This window comes from Manis javanica, chromosome 9, assembly GCF_040802235.1.
Source record: "Manis javanica isolate MJ-LG chromosome 9, MJ_LKY, whole genome shotgun sequence".
Lineage (NCBI taxonomy): Eukaryota > Metazoa > Chordata > Mammalia > Pholidota > Manidae > Manis > Manis javanica.
Window position 1 is genome coordinate 107,181,587 of NC_133164.1, and position 21,585 is coordinate 107,203,171.

The following is a 21,585-nucleotide window of genomic DNA, read 5'->3' on the forward strand; positions in this document are numbered from 1 at the left end:
CAGCCTAGACATCTCCCTCCTCATTCCTATGGCAAGTCCAGGAAACAGTGGGGTGGACGCAGCCACAACCGCAGCATCGTCTGGATCCCTGTGGAGGCTTTTTGATGATCATCCCCCGGCACAAGTCCTCCAGAGGGTGCTGATGCCGGAAGCTCCTCCTCATATTGTATCTTAGTTCATTTTCTGGGTAGCCAAGCTAGGCCTTGATCTTCTGCATAGAAACAAACAGACCCTTTGCCCACACTTTGACATGCCCTCTATACCACTGTGTAGAACTCATTGGAGGTCAGCACACAGGAGCTGCTTTTTTTTTTTTTTTTTATTAAGAGAAAGGCATATTATCAGAAAAGAGTGCCTCCATAGGTGATCATCTGACGCCCTTTAAGTGATCAACATTAAGGATATTGAAAGCATGTGTTAATCTTTGATTTACCATAGTTTTATCCTATCAAGGAGTAATCCCCCTTTTCTTTCTTTCTTTTTTTTTTTAATCTTTAATCTACACAGTAAGTCATTATTTTAAAATGCATTGCTCTTGAGTAAGTTGGAGCATTTTTCCATATATTTTTTATCCTTTATACATATTTTTTTCTGTGAATGACCTTTTTGCTTGGGCCTATTTTTCATTTGGGCTGCTTGTCTTTTTCTAACTGGTTTGTGTCATTTTTTTGGAAGTTAAGGAAATAAGCCCTTTGATGGCCATGTGTTATAAATGTATTTCCAATTGGTGTTTGGTCTTTTGTACTTTATTTATAGTGTAAAACTTATCAATCTTTCTCTTATGACTGTGCCACTGCACCTTTACACAATGAAAATATACTGAAAATTCAGTGAGTAAATCTGACTTTTTATACTGATTCTTGAATTAAAAATGAACTAATATAATAGCAAGAAATATTCTAAGCATGGTTTGTACATTGATAAAAAGTTATTTTTTATCATGGTATTTTCTTATATGAAGTAGGAACAGAGCTTAAATAGTCCTATTCTGATTTTATCTCTGACCTATTTCTGATGTACAACCTTATTATCTATTTCATATTTTTATTCTACAGTATATATACTTTTTGTCTAGATAGTTTTTTTCTCTAATTACAAACTCCTCTTTTTGGCCTTGCATAATTACATGTTTAATCAATGTATCTTGTTTATGAAGCTGACAACCAAAAGAGGTTAACTTCAGGAATGGGAAAAGTGGTTTATCATCTCTGTAATCTAGTAATAGAACCAGTAAAGTCAGTGTTAGTGATGCACCAGTTTTATGCGTGAGTCTTTTTTGTTTAGTACTGAAAACCTTATCCCTTATTTTTCTTATATGGCATAATACTTTTGGAAAAAAGATTGCGGAAATTGATGAGGAAAAATCAAAATAATCCTTTTAGCTGATCAGAGATTTTATGAGTCTCTCCTCAGAGTAGATATGATTTTCTCTAGGTGTGTCATAAGTAATTTTGGGGGGCTACCAAGTCACATTATTGTCTTTGTTAATTGTTTTCCCTGATATCAATATTGGCATCAATAAACAATATATTTTTAGTATTTGTGTAAAAAGTGGTATCCATGGAATGACATAGTCCTTTTATTTCTGAGCTTTCAGGTTATAGGACTTTAAGAATCTATGCATTTTTATATAATAAGGGGCCAGTAATTTCTGTTCCGCTCTCCAGCTAGTGTCAGTACATGATTCAGAGAGAAGTGAAAGTTCTTTTGTTTTAATTGAAGTTTAGTTGATAAATATTGGTTTCAAATCTACAACACAGTGGTTTAACAGCTATGCACATAATTAAATACTTCAACTAGTGCAGTAACAATCTGTCAACATAGAAAGATGTTACAGAACCACTGGTTATGTTCACCATGCTGCCCTTCCATCCCCATGACCAGCTTATATTATGGTTGAGATTTTTGTGCCCCTTCATCCCCCTCACCTACCCCAACCCCTCTCTCATTGTAGCCACCAGTCAGAGAAGTGAAAATTCTTGTCAGTAATTTCAAAGTTGTTAATTAGTCTTAATCCTAAAAATGAGAATTGATCATCCTTTTGAGTTTATTTCACATCATCTTTCAGTTCAGTTTAGCAGATATTTGACTTAGATGCTGGACATTCAAATACATATAAGTCGCAGTCCATCTCTGCCCTTAGAGAATAAGCTGGGGGATGACTAATCAAAATATGCATTGTAGTGTATTTTGAAAATTAAGTGACTTTTTTTGACAGTAATAATTGGAACTTTCAAATTTTGTTTTGCCTTTTTAAGACTTATGGAAAATACAGAATATATTATTTTAATTTTTTTGACTTACTACAAGATCATAATTAACTATTGATATTTAATGTACTACAGATAGAGAAATTATAGGTATAGAAGATTGAGCTAAATATGTTGCTATATGAGTATCTGCCCAGGGAGTGTCATTTTTGGACTTATTTTGTTGAAAATATATCCTTTACTCCAAAAGTGGTACAGAAAAAAAAATCCTGGTTAACTGAGGACTATATTAAAGATATTGTGGAACTGTGAATATATGTAAAACCTTTAACATATTTTTTAAGCATAAAATAATTAAATCTGTTTATACTTCAGTTTATCTGTGCTCCAATATTATTTCAATTTAGGGTTGTTGGAAGAATTTAGTCCAGTTGTTGAAAGACTTGGATTTGATGAAAATTTTGTGGATCTCACGGAATTGGTGGAGAAGAGACTACAGCAGCTGCAAAGTGCTGAACTTTCAGCGCTGACTGTGTCAGGTCACGTATACGGTGGTCAGTGTAAGTGGGTCCTCATCCATTCTGTTCTGTAGCTGAGAGTATACGTACTTCCTATTCAGTGAGGTCAGTGAGTTGACTGTGCCTTTCTGAAAGTTGATGGCTTTTGTTTGAGATATAGCTGTATTTCAGTAATCTGTCTCAAATGGCTAAAACTCGGTATTGCTATTCCATATCAAGTACACAGAAAATGAAATTTTGATGATATTGTAGCTCAGTGCTCTGTGCACTTTTCATTCCTAGAACAGTCATGTATGACCATCTAAAAAAGCCATTCCTCTTTAAGTCATCCGTAAGTTGCAGAAGTTGGCTTGATAATATGCTTTTTAAAATAATTTTTGATTCTCCAAAACTTACCTTCAAGCAAAATTTTGAGTTAGACTAAATTTGCCTTGTTGTCTCTTTTGCTTGTTCCCTTCTCCTCCCCCACAGCACCATAACCCTCATGTTGCCCTCTGACCTCCTGAGTTAGGCCTTGTAGAAGCTTGCGAGGCCTACCTGACATCTTTTGCAAGCTCATTTAACTAGTTCAGTAATCTCTGCCGGTTCTTGGCAAGAAAGCAGAATGGTTCATCTTCACGTATTAAAGTGTGAACACCATCATATTTCTAAGGATATTTGCATTTGAAAAGAAGCTGCAGTAAGCTCCAGTGAATATCTAACTAGACTTTCAAACATGTTGTGACAAACATGTGATTTCCACATCATACCACACAGCAGACCAGCTGCTCTGCTTTTGTGTAGACTTGCCCCGGTCTTCTGCTCCTAGGTGTCAGCATGTGCTTCCTCTTATCCGCCTTTTCTGAGAGCTGGTCATCAACCTCCAGTTTAGTTCTCTGCCTCCCTAATACTGAAGAAGAGAATGGGTAGAGGCTACAGTTCTACTCTGGAAGAAGACATGAAGCTTTTCATGTGTTTTTTACCTGTCCTCTTTTGTCACTGATAGGGGTTTAGTAGCAAGAAGGTTCCAAATATATTTCTACATAATTTTTATAAAACAAATTGAGACTTTATTGGTTTGAACATATTACAGAGAGCTAGGTTTCATATCCTAAAAAGGAAATGTCTAATTCTTCCTGAATTCTTACTCTTCCTGCCAGATTTTGTTAAAAATTATTTTTCAAACCTTTACAGCACAGTACAGTGAGAACACTGGTTATGCCCTTCGTTGTAGATACACTCATTGTTATTTTGCCATGTTTGCTTTATCTTTCTGTCTCTTTATTGGTTGGTTGATTGATGAGCTATTTGAAAGTAAATTGGAGACATCATGACACTTGATCTATAAATAATCCTGGGGTTAAGGACTATCTCTCATAATTGTAATACCATTTTCACAGCTAAGAAAATTTGTTTCTGCATAATCTCCCCAACACTTCACAAGAGATCTCTTGAACTATGTTGAGATCCAGAATTGTTTTCAGTAGCACATATAGCTAGTACATGAAGGTTAGATTCAGATCTTTAGATTGTGGGGTGAGCTTTCTTATTAACATACTTACTTTTATGCTTTCTTGCAGGTAAACATGAGTAAAAGTTTTACTAATGTCAGTAGGAATTTTTCACAGGACATCAGTTTTCAGGATCTGTTAATCTTTAAGCACTCCCAGTATGCATTTACTATCACAGGCACTTGGAATTCACTTGCTGTGATTATTTATTAACTTTTACAGAATTCCTGTGAAAAATGAAAGAGATTAGTTAAATTTGTGGCAGTGCAGGGGTGTTGGTGGGGATGAGAGGCTGAATATATTTTAAGCCCTTTACCTCTTTTAAACTCATTTGTGAAACAGAAAACTAAAATTTGTCGTGGTAACTTTTACTGACATTGGCTGTTCTTATAGCTATAAACCTGCATGACGTCTTGCACCTCAGATTACTTGTTGGATCTCAGATTGCAGCAGAGATGCGGGAAGCCATGTATAGTCAGCTGGGTCTCACTGGCTGTGCTGGAGTGGCTTCTAATAAATTACTGGCAAAATTAGTTTCGGGCGTCTTTAAACCAAATCAACAAACAGTCTTACTACCTGAAAGTTCTCAAGATCTCATTCAGAGTTTGAACCATGTAAAGGAAATGCCTGGTAAGACATATTATATTTGAAAATATATATTGGTTTTATTGTATTTCTTTAATTTTGAAAATCACAGATAATGTGTAGTTAATTCTCAGACCCTGGGTATTTGGTTCTTGGAGAAAAGCAAAAAACTTAATGTTCTCTCCAGCGAATCTGTATTAGGAAATACATAAAAGTACTTTTCTAGTTTCACCTATTTTTGTATAGTTTGATCATGAAAGTTATAACCTGGAAACATAACGGCCCTATTTCTAGTCTTTGCTTCTTACTCTTATACTGTATATTGCATCTAAAGAGAGGAGTTGGACTTTTACTAACTCTATTTAGGGATTTTATTGAAAATATTAGGACAACAAGGGACCCCCACCCCCAAAGCATCTAGGCCAACTTATTATTTTAAAGATGAGGAATCTTATTTTCATGAAGGGTTCATTGACCTTTTCAGGTCATGGGGCAAGTTTGTACCTTAGAAGAGCAAATGCTTAACATGTTTTTATAGACCATCAATAATAGATATGTTAAACTTCACTTCTAGGGGATAAAATGTTCCACTAGAATTCTGTGGAGGTGAATTTCTAGGACAACTGAAAGTTAACCTTTACATGTCATAACTTCACATTTTTAACCCATGTTTGTGTGATTCCGAAATGTGTTATACACTGCCTTGCCTTCCTTATTACAGCATAATCATAACTTGAAGTTTTTTGGATGACTCTGAGTCTGCATTCTGAAGAGCGATTACTGTGTCAGACTGTAAGAAACTGATGACTGTGTATTGATGCATAGCATTCCTGTGCGGCTTTACTTTTTGAGTTCCTATATTCATTTTCTTCTAGGTTCTCTCTTTTCTTCCCTATTGCTAAATCACCAGCCCTCTTTTATTTCAGCTATGGTAATATCTGTCATTCCACTTTAATAATTCCCCCACACACACCCATTGCCTTTGATGTACTTCTTTTTGTGTGCAGGGAAACCAGAAAACTGTAGAATTAATTTTTTTTTTAAATGAGAGGCATAAAGGGGCACTAAATTGACTGAGCATTCCTCCTGTGGTAAAGTATAACTGAGTTTTAGTGCAAAAACTTTGTGATAGGAGTGTTGCTAATGAGAATATTCTTTTGTGGGTGTTTTCTGGCTCTTAATTGTATGCAGGATGGTAAATATTGCCAAATACGACTTGTGGATAAAAGTTGCAGTGTTGTGTATAGGAGTCAGTTAGGTTAGCTAATATGCACGTGCTTTAATTTTATTGCTCTAGTGACAGCCTTTCTTTATATGAATAATCACCATAATTCTTGAATACTTCCACAGTGTTATGTAACAGGTGGTAAACATTTCATTTTATCAAGACAGTTTTCATGGGTCGTTTCTATATTCACGTTATACTAGGGTTGTGAGGTTTTCAAAGTGGCTCCTTGCAGTTCAGAGGTCCTGAGCAGCTTGATCTTCAATCAAACTTTCAGTGAAGTTTGATCTTAGAAAAATATTCATTATGAAATTTAAAGATGTAGTTGATATATTTATAACATTAATTAGCCTTATTTTAAGGAAAAAAACTATTGTAACACTGTATATGTTTCTTTTTATTTAGGTATTGGCTATAAAACTACCAAACGTCTTGAAGCCCTGGGTATCAGTACTATGCATGATCTTCAAACCTTTTCATCCAAAATATTAGAAAAGGAGTTAGGAATTTCAGTTGCCCAGCGTATCCAGAAGCTCAGTTTTGGAGAAGATAACTCTCCTGTGACTCCCTCAGGACCACCTCAGGTACATGGTAACGATAATGAATGAGTGCTTGTCACAGTTTGAGATAAAGATTTCTGGTTTTACTACTCTAAGTCTTACTATTCCAGTTTCTTATAAGGTTAGTACATGATCTCTTTCCTATGAGGAGGTTAATTTATTAGATTAGATTAATAAACATTCTTAAATTGAATCTAAGAATTAGTATTTAAGCTTCAAGTTAGCCACTTTGGTTGATTGCTATTTAATTTTAATAGCCTATATTACATAGATGAGGCTAAATATTTTAATATTTTTAAAAAAATCTTGTCTTAAGAGTCATTTAATGATTTAGGAAATGGAGAAAGGTATAGTTGCCCAGTTAACACTGATTTTTTTTCCTATGTGAAAGGCACTTACTAAGTGATTTATGTACATTAGCTTATTTAATCTTCACAGTAAACCTCCAGGTAGGTAGTTCTATTATTTATTTGTGCCTTTTTCCTTCCCTTTCTCTCTCTACCCCTCTTGTTCATTTTTTAAGATGAGAATACTGTAGTTTGGAAAAGTTAGGTAACTTGTCCAAGGTTGAACTCACATTCAAGTCCTGATGGAGAGATTAAAACCCTTGTCGTAGTCGTGGAGAAAAGCTTAAAGTTGGTACTAAAACCTTATAATCTTTTTGATGTACAGTGTACTTTAGCAGAATACAATACCACTCCACTTTTTAGTGGAATAACTTACAGCTGAAAAGAGTTAATATAAAAATGAATTAACTGTCTCACACTAAGCACAAGAGGAAAAGTAGTAGGAATGTGTTGAATGTTTATTTGATATATACACTGATAACTGGGTATGCTTATTTGGGTTTACAATAATCCTTGCTTGTGCTTCTTTGATAGTCCTTTAGTGAAGAAGATTCATTTAAAAAATGTTCATCAGAAGTTGAAGCTAAGCATAAGATTGAAGTGCTACTTGCTAGTCTGTTGAACAGGTGATTTTCCATTTTGCCATATCATCTTTTATATTCTGTATATAGTATATGGAAAAAATACTTGATATTCTATCTTGAAACTTACAGATATGTAGGATAAACTGTAAAAAATATATCATTTGTCACTGAATTTCTCTACATGATAAACTGTTGCAAAGATAGTAACAGATGCTTTTCACTAAATTTAATCTATCTACTTCTAGTGGTCTTAATTTTAGTAACCTTGTGGTTATGCTGTGGATCTTAAGCTGCTGATAGTTAACTCAGTGGGTTGTATGGATATCTTTAGAATCCCTACACCTATAAATTTTTGATCGATGAGGATTGGAAATTATTAAAAGTAACCATTGATGGAGAAAGCAGATGAGTCCTTATTTTTCCTTTGCCTCAGACTATGTGAAAGAAAATGAGTCAGACAAAGGAATAGGTAAATGGGGCTGTGTATTAGCAAGGAGAGAGATTGTGGGTGTGCAGCGTTACTGGTTTAAGTACATGAAGAGTGCCACCTGGGACTGATTCTAAAAGTGAGTAGCACAGCATAAACTGAACAAGACATTTAGTTTTCTGAGACTTCTTTGCCATTATACATCTATTTCTCAGTACTCCATAGGAGAGTATTTGCCCTTTTCCTTCTGTTCCTTTGATTTCTCAAAATGGAGTATCTGGGGTCTAACAGTTTTGGGTAGGTGTGCTTCTGTTAACGATGCTGGAATGGCTAACTGAATAGAGAAAATGGTTTTAGGGTGACTCTTAAGTCTCAGAAAACTGATGAAGTGAAGTTGCCTACAGCTTTGCTGTCACATGCAGTGTGGTTCTTATGTTTTGAGCAGAGCCATGCAGCTCAGTGCTGCATGCAACTGGGGCCAGCTTTATATTTATAACCCAGCTCCAGTGATATGACTCAGGCTCAGCCTGTGAGTATTGCTAGTGAAACTGGGTTGCCTGCTTTGCTTCAGCTAAATGTAAGACTACTTTGAAATGCCTGACCGTTAGAAACAGTTCTGTACATAGAGAAACTACAAAAAGTATGTTTTATAGGTCCTTTTATTTAAAGAGTCAACCCAGAAATGGGACTAGGTGCTCTAAACTGATGAAATAGACTGTATAATGATTAATACTATAGGTATATAAGTAGTTTAAAGTCATATCTGATCTGTCTTCTAGGTACTAGTTCAATTGCTTGGAAATGTAACCTTTTTTCTAGTATGTCTTAATTAGTCATAGGAACGAGTTCACTGTCTTTGAATTGTGTAATGACTTAATAGACAAGTTTAACTGGAAAATATTTAAACTACTAACATGTTTATGGGAACCGTTTAAGATATTTTACTATCTTGGTAAAGCAGCAGTCAAGAACCTTTTTGATAAAGTGGTAAGAAAAAAAATCATTTATTATAAAAATCTAAATTTTCCCATTCAAAATCTTTACTATTTTAAAAATATACAGTATTTTTATTTTATGTTTGTGATTTTTAGAAATCATTCCCATATATATAAGAAGGAAAATTATTAGAGAAAAAAAATGTTCTCTAGTAATTAGATTTCCTACTTTTTAAGTGAATTTTCTGTATCATTAAAACTTCCGTTTTCAACACTAAAACCAAGACCATTCGGATGGAATAGTTTTTAAGATTCATGTACATGTGCTTAACTTCCAGAATATAGCATATAACTTACCTTTTAAGTTAGTGCTCTAAGGGTCCATGTACTCGTTATATTACTGCCTCCCTTGGATCTATTTGGGAAGTGCTCTTTGACCAAAGTAATCTCATTTAAAAATTTTTTTCTTTTTGTAATCTTATTTTTTTAATGTGAAAAATGTTATTTTTCATGTATTTGCTTCTCTGAGTGAATGATTCCCTTAGTTTCTTATATATCTTGCTGATTTTAATATGTTGCTTTTAGTTATGTTTTGGACTCAGGTTATAAATGGCTTGTTCTAAATATATCTTACCTGGGTTTTTTTTTCTGATAGCCCTGAATTCTGAGTGAACCCTGAGAGCCTTATATTTACTATTTCAAAGCTTTGGTACATAGACTTTGTATATTTATTTTGGCTATTTAGGGACTTCTTTGCTTACTACTTAGTGATCAACTGTATTTATAATTGTCATAGTTAGAACATCTGGAACCTTTAGAAAAATGAGGTGTATTAGACCATTTGAAAAAATCTTTAGGTAATACTTTTTCTAATTCTTTGTTTCCTCTTTCTCTTTACTTTTAGAGTATACCAAGATGGAAGGAAGCCACATACAGTAAGATTAATAATCCGTCGGTATTCATCTGAGACGTACTGTAGCCGTGAGAGTCGTCAGTGTCCTATTCCATCCCATGTAATCCAGAAGTTAGGAAAAGGTATGGGCTAATTTTCTAATCATTTAACTGTCAGGTTGAACCCTTAAAAAAACAAACTTAGAACTACCATCCAAAGATGGAAGATCTTCACAGGGAGTTAGTGAGCTATTAAATACCCTTATTCTTTCAGGAATTTTCACTAGAAAAGTTTGTTGTTGTTTTTTAATAGATAAAAGTAAAGACTCAGTTAAGAGGGTATCCCAAGTTCAGAGAAAATAAAACTATGATAATTAATTGTATAACATAAGATAACGTCTTTATGGGCATATAGATAGTTTCCATTTTTTGCTTATTATAAAAAATGGTGCTGTGAACATTTGTGTGTAAGTCATTGGGTGAATATATGCTTTTGTTCTTCTTGGGTGGGTTACAGGGATTGGAATTGCTGGGTTGAATGGCAAGGTAAACTGAAAGAAACTGCCAAACTGCTTTCCAAACTGACATTCTCACCAACAATGTGTGAGGGTTTGTTTTTCATATTCTTACTGATATTTTAATATTACTAGTTTCTTTAGTATTTAGTCATTCTTGTGGCTGTGTATTGTTATTTCATTGTGGTTTTTTTTTTTTATGGGTAGCGCTTTTGCTGTTATATCTAAAAATTCTTTGCCTTACCAATGGTCACAGATATTTATTTCAGAAATTTTATTTTAAGCTTTACCCTTAGATCTACTTTGAGTTAATTTAATGTGTGGCAGAAGATAAAGAGTCTTAGTTCATTCTTTTGCATGGGTATCCAATTGTTCCAACAGAATTCGTTGAAGACTATTCTTTCCCCGTTGAATTGCCATGGCACCATTGTCAAAAACTAATTGGCCATAAATATAAGGGATTATTTCTTGACTTTCTTATTCTATTGATCTGTATGTTTATCCTTAAACCAGTTCTGACCTGTCATGATACTTTGTTGGAAGTTTTGAAATTACATAGCGTTAGTGTCCTGGCTTTGTTCTTTTTTGAAATTATTATGCTGATTCATGGTCCTGGGCTTTTGTTTGTGGAAAGATTTTAAAATAAGAATTTGATTTCTTTGTCATAAATTTATCCAGATTTTCTATTTATTTTTAGCCAGTTTTGGTAACTTGTATCTTCTAGGAATTGTATACATTTCATCCAAATTACCTCACTTGTTGCCATGAAGTTATAATCCTTATAATCCTTCTAATTTTTGTACATTGATAGTGATGTTCCCTCTTTATTCCTAATTTTGGAATTGCTATATTCTCTTTTTTTTTCTTTGTCATTCTAGCAAAGTTTTATCAATTTTATTTGTCCTTTCTAAGAACTACCTTTTGGTGTCATTGATTTCTCTGTTGTTTTTCTACTTTCATTTATTTCTGCTCTGAACTTTGTTACTTCTTTTTAAAAATTATTATCAAATATACATCACAGTTTTTCAACAGTCTGCCTCCCCTGCACCCCACCCCATCCACTCCCCTCCCTTTGGTAACCACTAGTCATTTCTCAGTGTCTATGAGTCTAATGCTGTTTTGTTCCTTCTGTTTTGCTTTGTTTTTATATTCCACAAATATTTGTCTTTCTCTTCCTGTTTTCTTTCATTGGGCATAATACCCTCTAGATGCATCCATGTAGTTGCAAAAGGCAGGAGTTCTTTTCTTTTTATGGCTGAATAATATTCCATTGTGTATATGTACCACATCTTCTTTATCCATTCATCTATTGATGAACAATTAGGTTGCTTCCATATCTTGGCTATTGCAAACAGTGTGGTGATAATCGTAGGGGTGCCTGTCTTTTTGAATCATGGATTTGTTTTCTTAGGGTAAATTCCTAGGAGTGGGATTACTGGGTCAAATGGTTTTCTATTTTTAGTTTTTTGAGGAACCTCCATACTGCTCTGCACAGCAGTTGCACCAATTTGCAGTCCCACCAACAGTGTAGGAGAGTTCCTATTTCTCCACATCCTAGCTGCATTTGTTACTTTTGGATAGTAGCCATTCTAAATAGTGTGAGATGATATCTCATTGTGGTTTTAATTTGCATTTCCCTGATGATTAGTGGTGTGGAGCATCTTTTCATGTTCCTGTTGGCCATTTGTATTTCTTCTTTGGAGAAGTATCTGTTCAGTTCTGCTGCCCATTTCTTGATCAAGTTGTTTTTTGGGTATTGAGACATAAGAGTTCTTTGTATATTTTGGATGTTAACCCCTTATCAGAGGAATCATTTATGAATGTGTTCTCCCATACTGTATTTGTATTTCATGTTTGTGCTATTGAAAAATCATTGCCATATATATAAGAAGGAAAATTATTAGAGAAAAAAAATTTTCGCTAGTAATCAGACTTCCTACTTTTTAAGTGTATTTTCTGTATCATTAAAACTTCTGTTTTCAACACTAAAAGCAAGACCATTTTGATGGAATAGTTTTTAAGATTCATGTACATGTGCTTATCTTCCAGAATATAGCATATAACTTATCTTTTAAGTTAGTGCTCTAAGAGTCCACGTACTCATGATATTACTGCCTCCCTTGGATCTATTTGGGGAGTGCTCTTTGACAAAAGTAATCTCATTGAAAAATTTTTTTCTTTTTATATATAATCTTATTTTTTTAGTGATTCTCTTAGTTTCTTATATATCATACTGTAGGATGCCTTTTTGTTCTGCTGATGGTGTCTTTTGCTGTAAAGAAGATTTATAGTTTGATGTAGTCCCACTTGTTCATTTTTTATTTTTGTTTCCCTTGCCTGAGGAGATGTGTTGAGGGAAAAGTTGCTCATATTTATATTCAAGAGATTTTTGCCTGTATTTTCTTTGAGGAGTTTTCTATGGTTTCGTGACTTACATTCAGGTTTTTGATGCATTTCAAGTTTACTTTTGTGTATGGAGTTAGGCAGTAAACCAGTTTTACTCTTACAGGTAGCTCTCCAGTTTTGCCAACACCAATTTTTGAAGAGGCTGTCTTTTCCCCACTGTATATTCATGATTGCTTTATCATATAATAATTGACCATATATGTGTTGGTTTATATCTGGGTTCTCTATTCTGTTCTATTGATCTATGGGTCTGTTCTTATGCCTTGTTTTGATTACTGTGGCTTTGGAGTAGAATTTGAAGTCAGAGCATAATTTCCCCAGCTTTGTTCTTTCTCAGGATTGTTTTGGCTATTGGGGGTCATTTGTAGCCCCATATGAATTTTATAACTATTTGTTCTAGTTCATTGAAGAATGCAGTTGGTACTTTGATAGGGATTGCATTAAAGCTGTAAATTGCTTTAGGCAGGTTGGCCATTTTGACAATATTAGTTCTTCCTATCCATGAGCATGGGATAGATTTCCATTTTCTGATATCTTTAATTTCTCTCATGAGTGTCTTGTAGTTTTCAAGGTATAGGTCTTTTGCCTTCTTGGTTAGTTTTGTTCTTAGGTATTTTATTCATTGTAAATGGCATTGTTTTCCTGATATCTCTTACTGCTAGTTTGTTGTTAGCATACAGGAATGTACCAGATTTCTGTGTATTAATGTATCCTGCAACTTTGCTGAATTGAGTTATTTGTTCTAGTAGTTTCTCAGTGGATTCTTTAGGGTTTTTTATGTATAATATCATGTCATCTGCAGACAGTGACAGTTTAACTTCTTCCTTACCAATTTGGATGCCTTTTATCTCTCTATGTTGTCTGATTGCTGTGGAGGACCTCTAGGATTATGTTTCTAAAAGTGGGGAAAGTGTGCATCCTTGTTCCTGATCTTAGAGGAAAAGCTTTCAGCTTTTTGCTATTAAGTATGATGTTGGCTGTGGGTTTGTCATATATGGCGTTTATTATGTTGAGGTACATAGCCTCTATACCCATTTCATTGAGAGTTTTTATCGTGAATGGATGTTGAATGTCTTTGGGTCTGAAATGAGTCCCTTGTAGGCAGTATATAGGTGGGTCTCGTTTCCTTATCCATTCTATCCAGTCTTTTCATTGGTCCATTCAGTCCATTTACATTTAAAGTGATTATTGACAGGTAAGTACTTATTGCCATTTTATTAATTGTTTTCTGGCTGTTTTTCATATCTTGTCTCTGTTCCTTTCTTCCTCTCTTCTACTCTTCTCTTGTTATTGATGGTTTTCTTTAGTGCTGAAATTGGATTCCCCTTTTTTTTTAAATTATTTATTTGTGTGTGTGTGTGTGTCTTTATTGTAGGCTTTAGTTTTGTGATTACCAAAAGTTCAAGGATAGCTTCTTTACTATGTAATTGTCTATCTTAAATTGTTAATTACTCTATTTCAAACATAATCTAAAGGTACTGTTTTTTTTTCCTTCCTCCTCCTACACATTTTTTGTATTAGATATCTTAATCTGCACTTTTCATGTATAGTTGACTGTATAGTTGATTTTGCTTCTTTTGTTTTAATTTCGTACTTGCTTCATAATTAGTTTGTGTACTACCTTTGTTGTGGGTTTATTTTCACTGGTGAAAGCTATTTAGCCTTAGGGTCATTTCCATCTACAGCAATCCTTTTAACATATCCTCTAGGACTAGCTTAGTGGTTTCAAATTCCTTCAACTTTTGTTTATCTGGAAATTGTTTTAATACCTGCTTCAAATTTAAGTAATAATATTGTTTTTTAATAATTTTATAAATTAAATATAATTTAAAAAATTTTATAAATTTAAATAATAATATTGCCAGGTAGAGGATTCTTGGTTGGAGGTCCTTCTATTTCAGTACATTAAATGTGTCATGCCACTCCCTTCTGGCCTGTAGAGTTTCTATTGAAAAGTCTGCTGATAGCCTTATGGGATTTCCTTTATAAGTAATCTTTTTTCTCTGGCTGCTTTCAACACACTCTCCTTTTCCTTGATCTTTGCCATTTTAATTGTTATATGTCTTGGTGTTGTGTTCCTGGGGTTCTTTTTGTTAGGGAATCTTTGTGTTTCCATGACCTGAGTTTCTGTTTCCTTCCCCAGACTGGGTAAGTTTTCAACAATTATTTCCTTAAATAGACTTTCTATCCCTTTGTCTTTTCTTTCTGGTACCCTTGCTCTGTGAATATTGTTTCACTTGGATTGGTCACATACCTCTCTTATTATTCTTTAATTCCTAGAGATCCTTTTTACTTTCTGTTCCTCAGCTTTGTTTTTCTGCTCTCTAATTTCTATTAAATTTACCATCTCCTCTACTTGATCTAATCTACTTTTAAAACCCTCCATTGTGTATTTCATTTCAGATATTGTATTCTTCAGCTCTGAGTGGCTCTTTTTCAGGTTTTCTATTTCTTTGTTGAAGTCTTCCCTGAGATGTAGAATACTTTTCTGTAAATCCATGAGCATGTTTATGACTTTTATTCAAAAAGGTGGGTGATCTCTGTTTAATTTAGCCCTCTTTCTGGGGTCTGTTTTATAGTTTTGTTAGGATCAAATTCCTCTGCCTGTCATTTTGTCAGGGATTTTTGAGTGTCTTCTATTTATCATATGTCTCTACTATGCTTTCTGGTCTAAAGAGTGATAGCTTTTGAAGAAGGTGTGGTGTGGTGCCCAGAAGCTCAAGATTCTTTACTTTCTAATGCCTGGATCTATTTTGTGGGGGTCCCAGCTGTTGGTGTGTCATGGACTAGGCTGCCTTTCTGTCTGGCCTCTGTAGTGGTGTCAGTCTGGGTGGGCAGTTTGCTTGAGCTGCTGCTTTTGTGATCAGCTCAGGAATCTCTGTTGAGCTCACTATGGGTGGGACCACCCTCTGTCTGGCCTGCAGCAATGGCAGGTTTGCAGTGTTAATGGATGGGTGGACCGGTGTGCCCTGGACAGATGCGTAGCACCAGGTTTGGATACCCGCAGAAAGGAAGGAGCTCTTGGGACTGGCTCCTCTAGGCACCTCTCTGGTTGGGCTGGAATGGAGCCAGGCAAGCTGGGAGAGTCTTCGTCTGCCTGCTAGGCGGCAGCAAAGTCTGATGCTGCCACTGGACCAAGTGAGTTGTCTGTAGACAGTGCGTGCAGGGAGGAGCCTGGGGGCTGCATTGCCAGCAAGAAGGATGGAGCATCTGGGGCTCCCAAGAGTTCCCAATCTGTTGGGCCAAGGAAAAGCTGAGGGAAATATCTTCCACCTGCCCTTTTTCCTGAGGAGAAAATTCTGTCCAGCACTTGTCCCCTCTGGTACCCCTTCCACTTCTGGCAAGTCTTTCAAACTGCCACCTCTTCTTTGAGTCTCAGGACTGGTAGAGCATGCCTGCCCTCCACAGTGGCTGGAGTCTCAGCTTCCAAGAGTGTTCCGCCTGCCCCTGATGTCCAGCCCTGGAAATCACCAGAACCCAGTGTATTGTGGGCTCATGTTCCCAGAGCAGTTCTCTAGGGCCAGGTGTGCAGAGCTCCTGGGCTCCTACCTGCTCCCGACTCCATTCCTCTCTTTCTTTCGCCTGTAGTCTAGGGTGGGGGTTGGGCTTGGGTCCCACTTGACCTCCTTTTCTGTGTGGTCCTCTCCCTCCTCAGGTGTAGGGGGTCTGTTCTGCAGTCTTCACGTCATTTTCAGGTCTCTATTATTTTGTTCTTGTGGCTTGCTTTAGGTCTAATTTGCCTTTACTGCCCTTGTTCCTTAAGATGGAACCTTACTTTTTTATTTTCTACTCTCCTTCTCATGTAATAACTCAAGTTTAAAGTTACATATTTCCTTTTTAGTAGTAGTTCCTTAGCTGCATTCCACACATTTTGTTGGTTCTTTTTCATTAAAGCAAAATAGTTTCTAGTATCCCTTGTGATTTAATTTATTCTTTGACCCCTAAACTTAATTAGAAATATGTTGTTTAATTTCCAAATATTTGGTGATTTCCCAAATTTCATTCTGTTGTTGATTGCTAATTTAATTTCATGTTGATCAGAGAACATACTTCAAGCAATTTCAGTCCTTTTTAGTTTATTGAGTGTAATTTTATTGCCTAGCATATGGTTTATCCTGGAGAATGTTCTATTTGTTTGAGTTGAGCAACACTATCAAGCCATTTTAACTAAAATTTATGGAATACTCAACCAAAGCAGCATTTTTAGGGACAGTTTGTTTGTATATATAATTTTTAATTGTTTTTCTTTCCATACTTTGAATATACCATTCCATTGCCTCCTGAGGTATTACTATTTCTAATAAGGAGTCAACTATGAATGGTTTTATCATTCTCCTTCCAATCAGGAGAGAATAACCACAAAAAAATTTGAACAGGGAATGTCTCACAGAATTATTACATTGTGATAGGAAAAGGTATAAAGAAAACTCTAGAAGTTACCCAAAGGCTGAGGAAAAGTACCCAGGGGAGGACATCGTTGGAAAGAAGAGTCCTCCTACCCCTTAAGGAGAACATACAGTTGCAGAACACAGGATGGTGGAAAAATCCTTTACATTATCTGACCCAGAGTTGGTCCATAGATATTGGACAAAGAGAATACCACCTCTGATCTATGGATATGCTGAGGCTGGTTTGTGGGCACACACAAGATATTGGGATGTCAGGAGCTTGCTCACTGGCAGGGCGGTGAATGAACTGGAGTATCCAGTGTGCATGTTGCAAGAGCTTCTGTTAACAGTGCTCCAGGATGCAGGCAAGCTGAGGCTGGGTGGGGGATGGTGCTGAAGAAATCTGCATTCTTCTAGCACAGTGGAAGATACAGTGTTTGCATACATATGAAGAGCTGGAGGAAACAACCCTCTGAGGAAAAGGCAAGTCAAGGCTGTTAGGTAGGTGTGCAGAAGGAGTTGGGCACTGTTCATGGCACTGGCCTGATGTGGGCAGTGTTTGGGTTGGTAGTGCTATGGTACCATTGTCAGTAGGCTTGGGCTGGGGCTCAAGGTTGCTGAGGGACTGAGTGCTCCACACATGTGTGGTGTGACAGAGCACTATTGGATGTCTCCACACATATGTACAGCAAATAGACCATGTAATGGGAGCAAGAAAAAGCAAATGACAGCACATTGGAACGAGAAAGGAAAGCCCCTGTTTTCCTTTAATGGTCCTCTAGTGCTCAATGCTGACAAAGCTTAATGTTACATTCAGTGCAAAATATTTTAAAGAGCCCAGTGTGTTATTATCAAAGAGCAGGTACTGAAGGGTGTATTTGGAGCTTAGAGGTAATAAATTGTTAGCAGGCATAGTTGTGTTGTTCTGTATGTGATGAGTCATTTGTCTCTTTGTCTTTCAGCATTTTGTGTTGTCATTCTAAGTGTTGTGATTTCTTAGCAGATTCTAAGTGTGGAATCTCTTTGTCCTTATCTTGGGATTTATTGAGCTTCCTGTTTTTGTAGATTTTTTTTTTAATTGAAATCTGGGGAGTTTTTGGCTCTTATTTCTTCAAATATTATTTCTTTCCTTTTTTTTCTCTTTTCCTGGACTCTCATTGCACATACTTTGGCATGTTTGTTAATGTCCTACAGGTGTGTGCAGTTTTCTATTTTTCTTCAGTCTTTTTTCTCTTTTTCAGATTGGATAATATCTCCTGAACAGTCTCAAGTTCTCTGATGCAGCTATCATCTCAAAACTGCTGTTGCCCATCTATCGATTTTGTTTCTTTTGGTTACTGTACTTTTTCACTGTAGAATTTCCTTTTTTTGTGTGTGTGTGTGTTTGATTCTGTTTATTGAGATTCCCCCTTTTTTTGGTATTTGTTACCACATTTTATTTAATTCTTTAAAATGGTTTTAATTCTTTGAGCATGCTGTAATAGCAACATTGAAGTCTTTGCTAAATCCAACTAAATTTCTATTGACTACTTTTTCCACCTGAATATGAATCACACTTCCTCTGTTTTGTTGTATGTATTATAATATTTTGTGGAAAACTGGACATTATAGATAATGTATTGTAGCAACTCTGGATTTAGATTTTTACCTGTGGGCTTTTTTTCCCTTTGTTTTTAATGTTTGAAGTTAAGCTGCAGAATCTACTCCTTTCCTCCACTCCTCCGTGATGTGTTATCCCTTATTTCTCTGCTCAGTCTTTTTTTTTTTTTTAATTTATGTTTAAATTAATTATTTTGGCTTCCTAGGTCACCCTGTGTCTGCATAGTTCAGTGGTTTAGCCAATGATTGGTCAAAGTTTTTGCTCAGATGCTAGAGCCTGAAGGCTTCCACCTTCTGTCTACAGATATGTGCTTGGGTTAGGGAGCACTTTGAATATTTAGGCCATTTTCAAGTCTGCCTTATCTTTTATTTTCTGCTAAGCCATCTTGCATCTCCCCTGGGTTGCTTGTTGCCATGACAGCCAGGGATGTGTGGTGAGCTCCTTGGCCCTCTCTGGCCACCCCTTCATGTGCATGCAGCTTCCCAGTCAGCTGGGGTTGTGAGGAGAGCTTATCTTGTCCTTTTGTGGCTCTGTCATTTCCAGATCTCTGGATTAAATTAATGACAAGGCCAGTGATCTTTCACTCACCCCAACCACAACTACAGCCTTAGATTAAGAGAGCTGTGTGTAATTTCCCCATTTGTTTCACACTGAGCTTGTTCATTTTAGTAGCAACACTGCAGGGTATAGGCTTTTGCCCCCTGCTTCAAATCAGGCCTAGCCTTTCTGGCAGCAGAGCTGCTGGCTTTCCCAGCCAGCCTCACCCTGGTAGAACTACTGTACCAACTGAGCTGCATAAAGGGAGCTGCAAACAACCCCAGGCAATAAGGCTGCCGTCTGCTACTTTATTACCTAAGTTCTAGTATCTATTATAATCAGTGCTTCTCAGTTTCTTTGCTTTTGGTTCTTTTCCAGATCTTTGAAATGGTTGTTTTTGACAGTTTTGTTCAGTTTTATTATAGTTCTACGGGGAGATTTTCTGACCTTGCCGTTCTCCCATTACCAGAAATCCCGTATCTCAAATCTTTTGAAAATTTAACTCATTTGGCATTTAGTATTAATGGTGAAATGTCCTAGTTTAGTATATAATGTCAAGATGTCCCAATGATATCTATTTAGGATTTTAATTTCTTTTCCAACCAATATTAATTGATTAAGCTCTTAATATGAATTATGATGTAATGTCTTTAGATATTGTCTTCTCAAACATTTTGTTTAGGAAGTTATGATGTGATGACCCCAATCGTTGATGTACTTATGAAGCTCTTTCGAAATATGGTTAATGTGAAGATGCCATTTCATCTTACCCTTTTAAGTGTGTGCTTCTGTAACCTTAAAGCACTGAATACTGCTAAGAAAGGAACTATTGATTACTATTTAACACCGTCATTATCAACAACTTCATGTTGTGGGAAGCACAGTTTTGTAAGTACACTGGCATTGGATTTGTATGGTTAAATTACTAAGATTGGTTAAAATACAAATTTGTGTCTAACTGATACAGTTTAGAGATTCTTTCAGATAATATTCAAGTGACTTACTTGTATCATATTATGGTTGCTAGCCCTAAGCGTAAATACCACTGGATAAAAGAGAGAACCATTATGGAGGTTTCCTGTTTTGCAAATGTTAAAACATTTTATAACAGCATACAGGAGTATGATTAACTCATAAATATGAAAATATTTCTAGATACTGGAAATCAAATCTGTTAATTTGCACACAGGCTACCAGCATCCACCCCACCCCACCCATGTTTTTGTAAAGTATTTATATTTTCTTGGTTTTGAAATTAAATTGATTCCGATAGTGATATTCATAGAGTATGACTGTTCATTTTACAATCGTAGAAATTAAGAGTGTGGCAGTAGAGAGACAGAGGCTATTCAAATTTTCAAATGACTAAAAACCCTATTTGGTGAACCTCTATTTACTAAATGTGGGTTGCTTTAAAAAGTAATAATCTTTTACTAAATTGTTTATGCCTATAATTAACTCTTAATTTAAAATGTTTTTTAATATTTAATCAGCATAATTTTAGTAATATTTTCACTTACATTTAAGTCTGAAATGAGACTAGAATAGTGTTATGGGGATAATGAATTAGTGCCCTCTTTGAATTACTTCTTTTCTGTGACCCTTTTTATTCCATTTACTAACTGAAATTTCAAACAGTGTTTACTTTTTATTTTTAACTAATTTGTAGAATAAAAATTAAAGGTCTTTAACTTATACTGGTATTAGAGAACTAAACATATGTGAAAGTACCTTGTACATATCTGGCACACTGTAGGTACTCTATAAATACAGGGCTGAATCTTTTTTTTTTAATTTTGGTTTCATTAATCTGCAATACATGAGCAACATTATGGTTACTATACTCCCCCTATCATCAAGGGAATCTCTTTTTTTTAAACTTTTTTTGAAGTTACTATTGTGTTGATGTTGCCTGAGTTATATTTGACTGTGTACATTATTTTGGTGCTTTAAAACTAGAAGGAAAATTTAAGTGAAAACTTTACATCAAAAAACTATGCAAATTAAAATTGAAAGTATTAAAAAATTTTTATTTTATACAAAAAGTGTTATGTCTTAATAATGATGTTGAATTTTTACCAAAGAAGTGTTTTTTTTTCCTTTCTGTTAAATGTGGTACTTCAGATTAGGGATTTTTAGAAAACCAACCCTTTATGTTCTATGTATACACACACGCACACACACACACACTTTTAGATATGCTTAGGTGAATCATTTGCTTTTCTAGCCCACCATTCTTTTTTTTTTTTTTTTGAGAGGGCATCTCTCATATTTATTGATCCAATGGTTGTTAACAACAATAAAATTTTGTATAGGGGACTCAATGCACAATCATTAATCAACCCCAAGCCTAATTCTCAACAGTCT

General features: G+C 35.4%; 1 protein-coding gene across 5 annotated transcripts in view; it reads left to right on the top strand.

The window, feature by feature from the left end:
• The window catches only part of POLI (DNA polymerase iota), a 30,888-nt gene that overhangs the window by 7,268 nt on the left and 2,035 nt on the right, over positions 1 to 21,585 (top strand). For 2 of the 5 annotated variants that reach the window (XM_017648664.3, XM_017648662.3), the window contains exons 4-9: positions 2,618 to 2,770; positions 4,612 to 4,848; positions 6,434 to 6,612; positions 7,470 to 7,561; positions 9,786 to 9,916; positions 19,901 to 20,106. In XM_017648664.3, coding sequence (XP_017504153.2) covers positions 2,618 to 2,770; positions 4,612 to 4,848; positions 6,434 to 6,612; positions 7,470 to 7,561; positions 9,786 to 9,916; positions 19,901 to 20,106 — 998 coding nt within the window. The remainder of the gene's footprint in view (positions 1 to 2,617; positions 2,771 to 4,611; positions 4,849 to 6,433; positions 6,613 to 7,469; positions 7,562 to 9,785; positions 9,917 to 19,900; positions 20,107 to 21,585) is intronic. The other 3 variants (XM_017648666.3, XM_073213085.1, XM_017648665.3) reach the window with 2 other exon arrangements.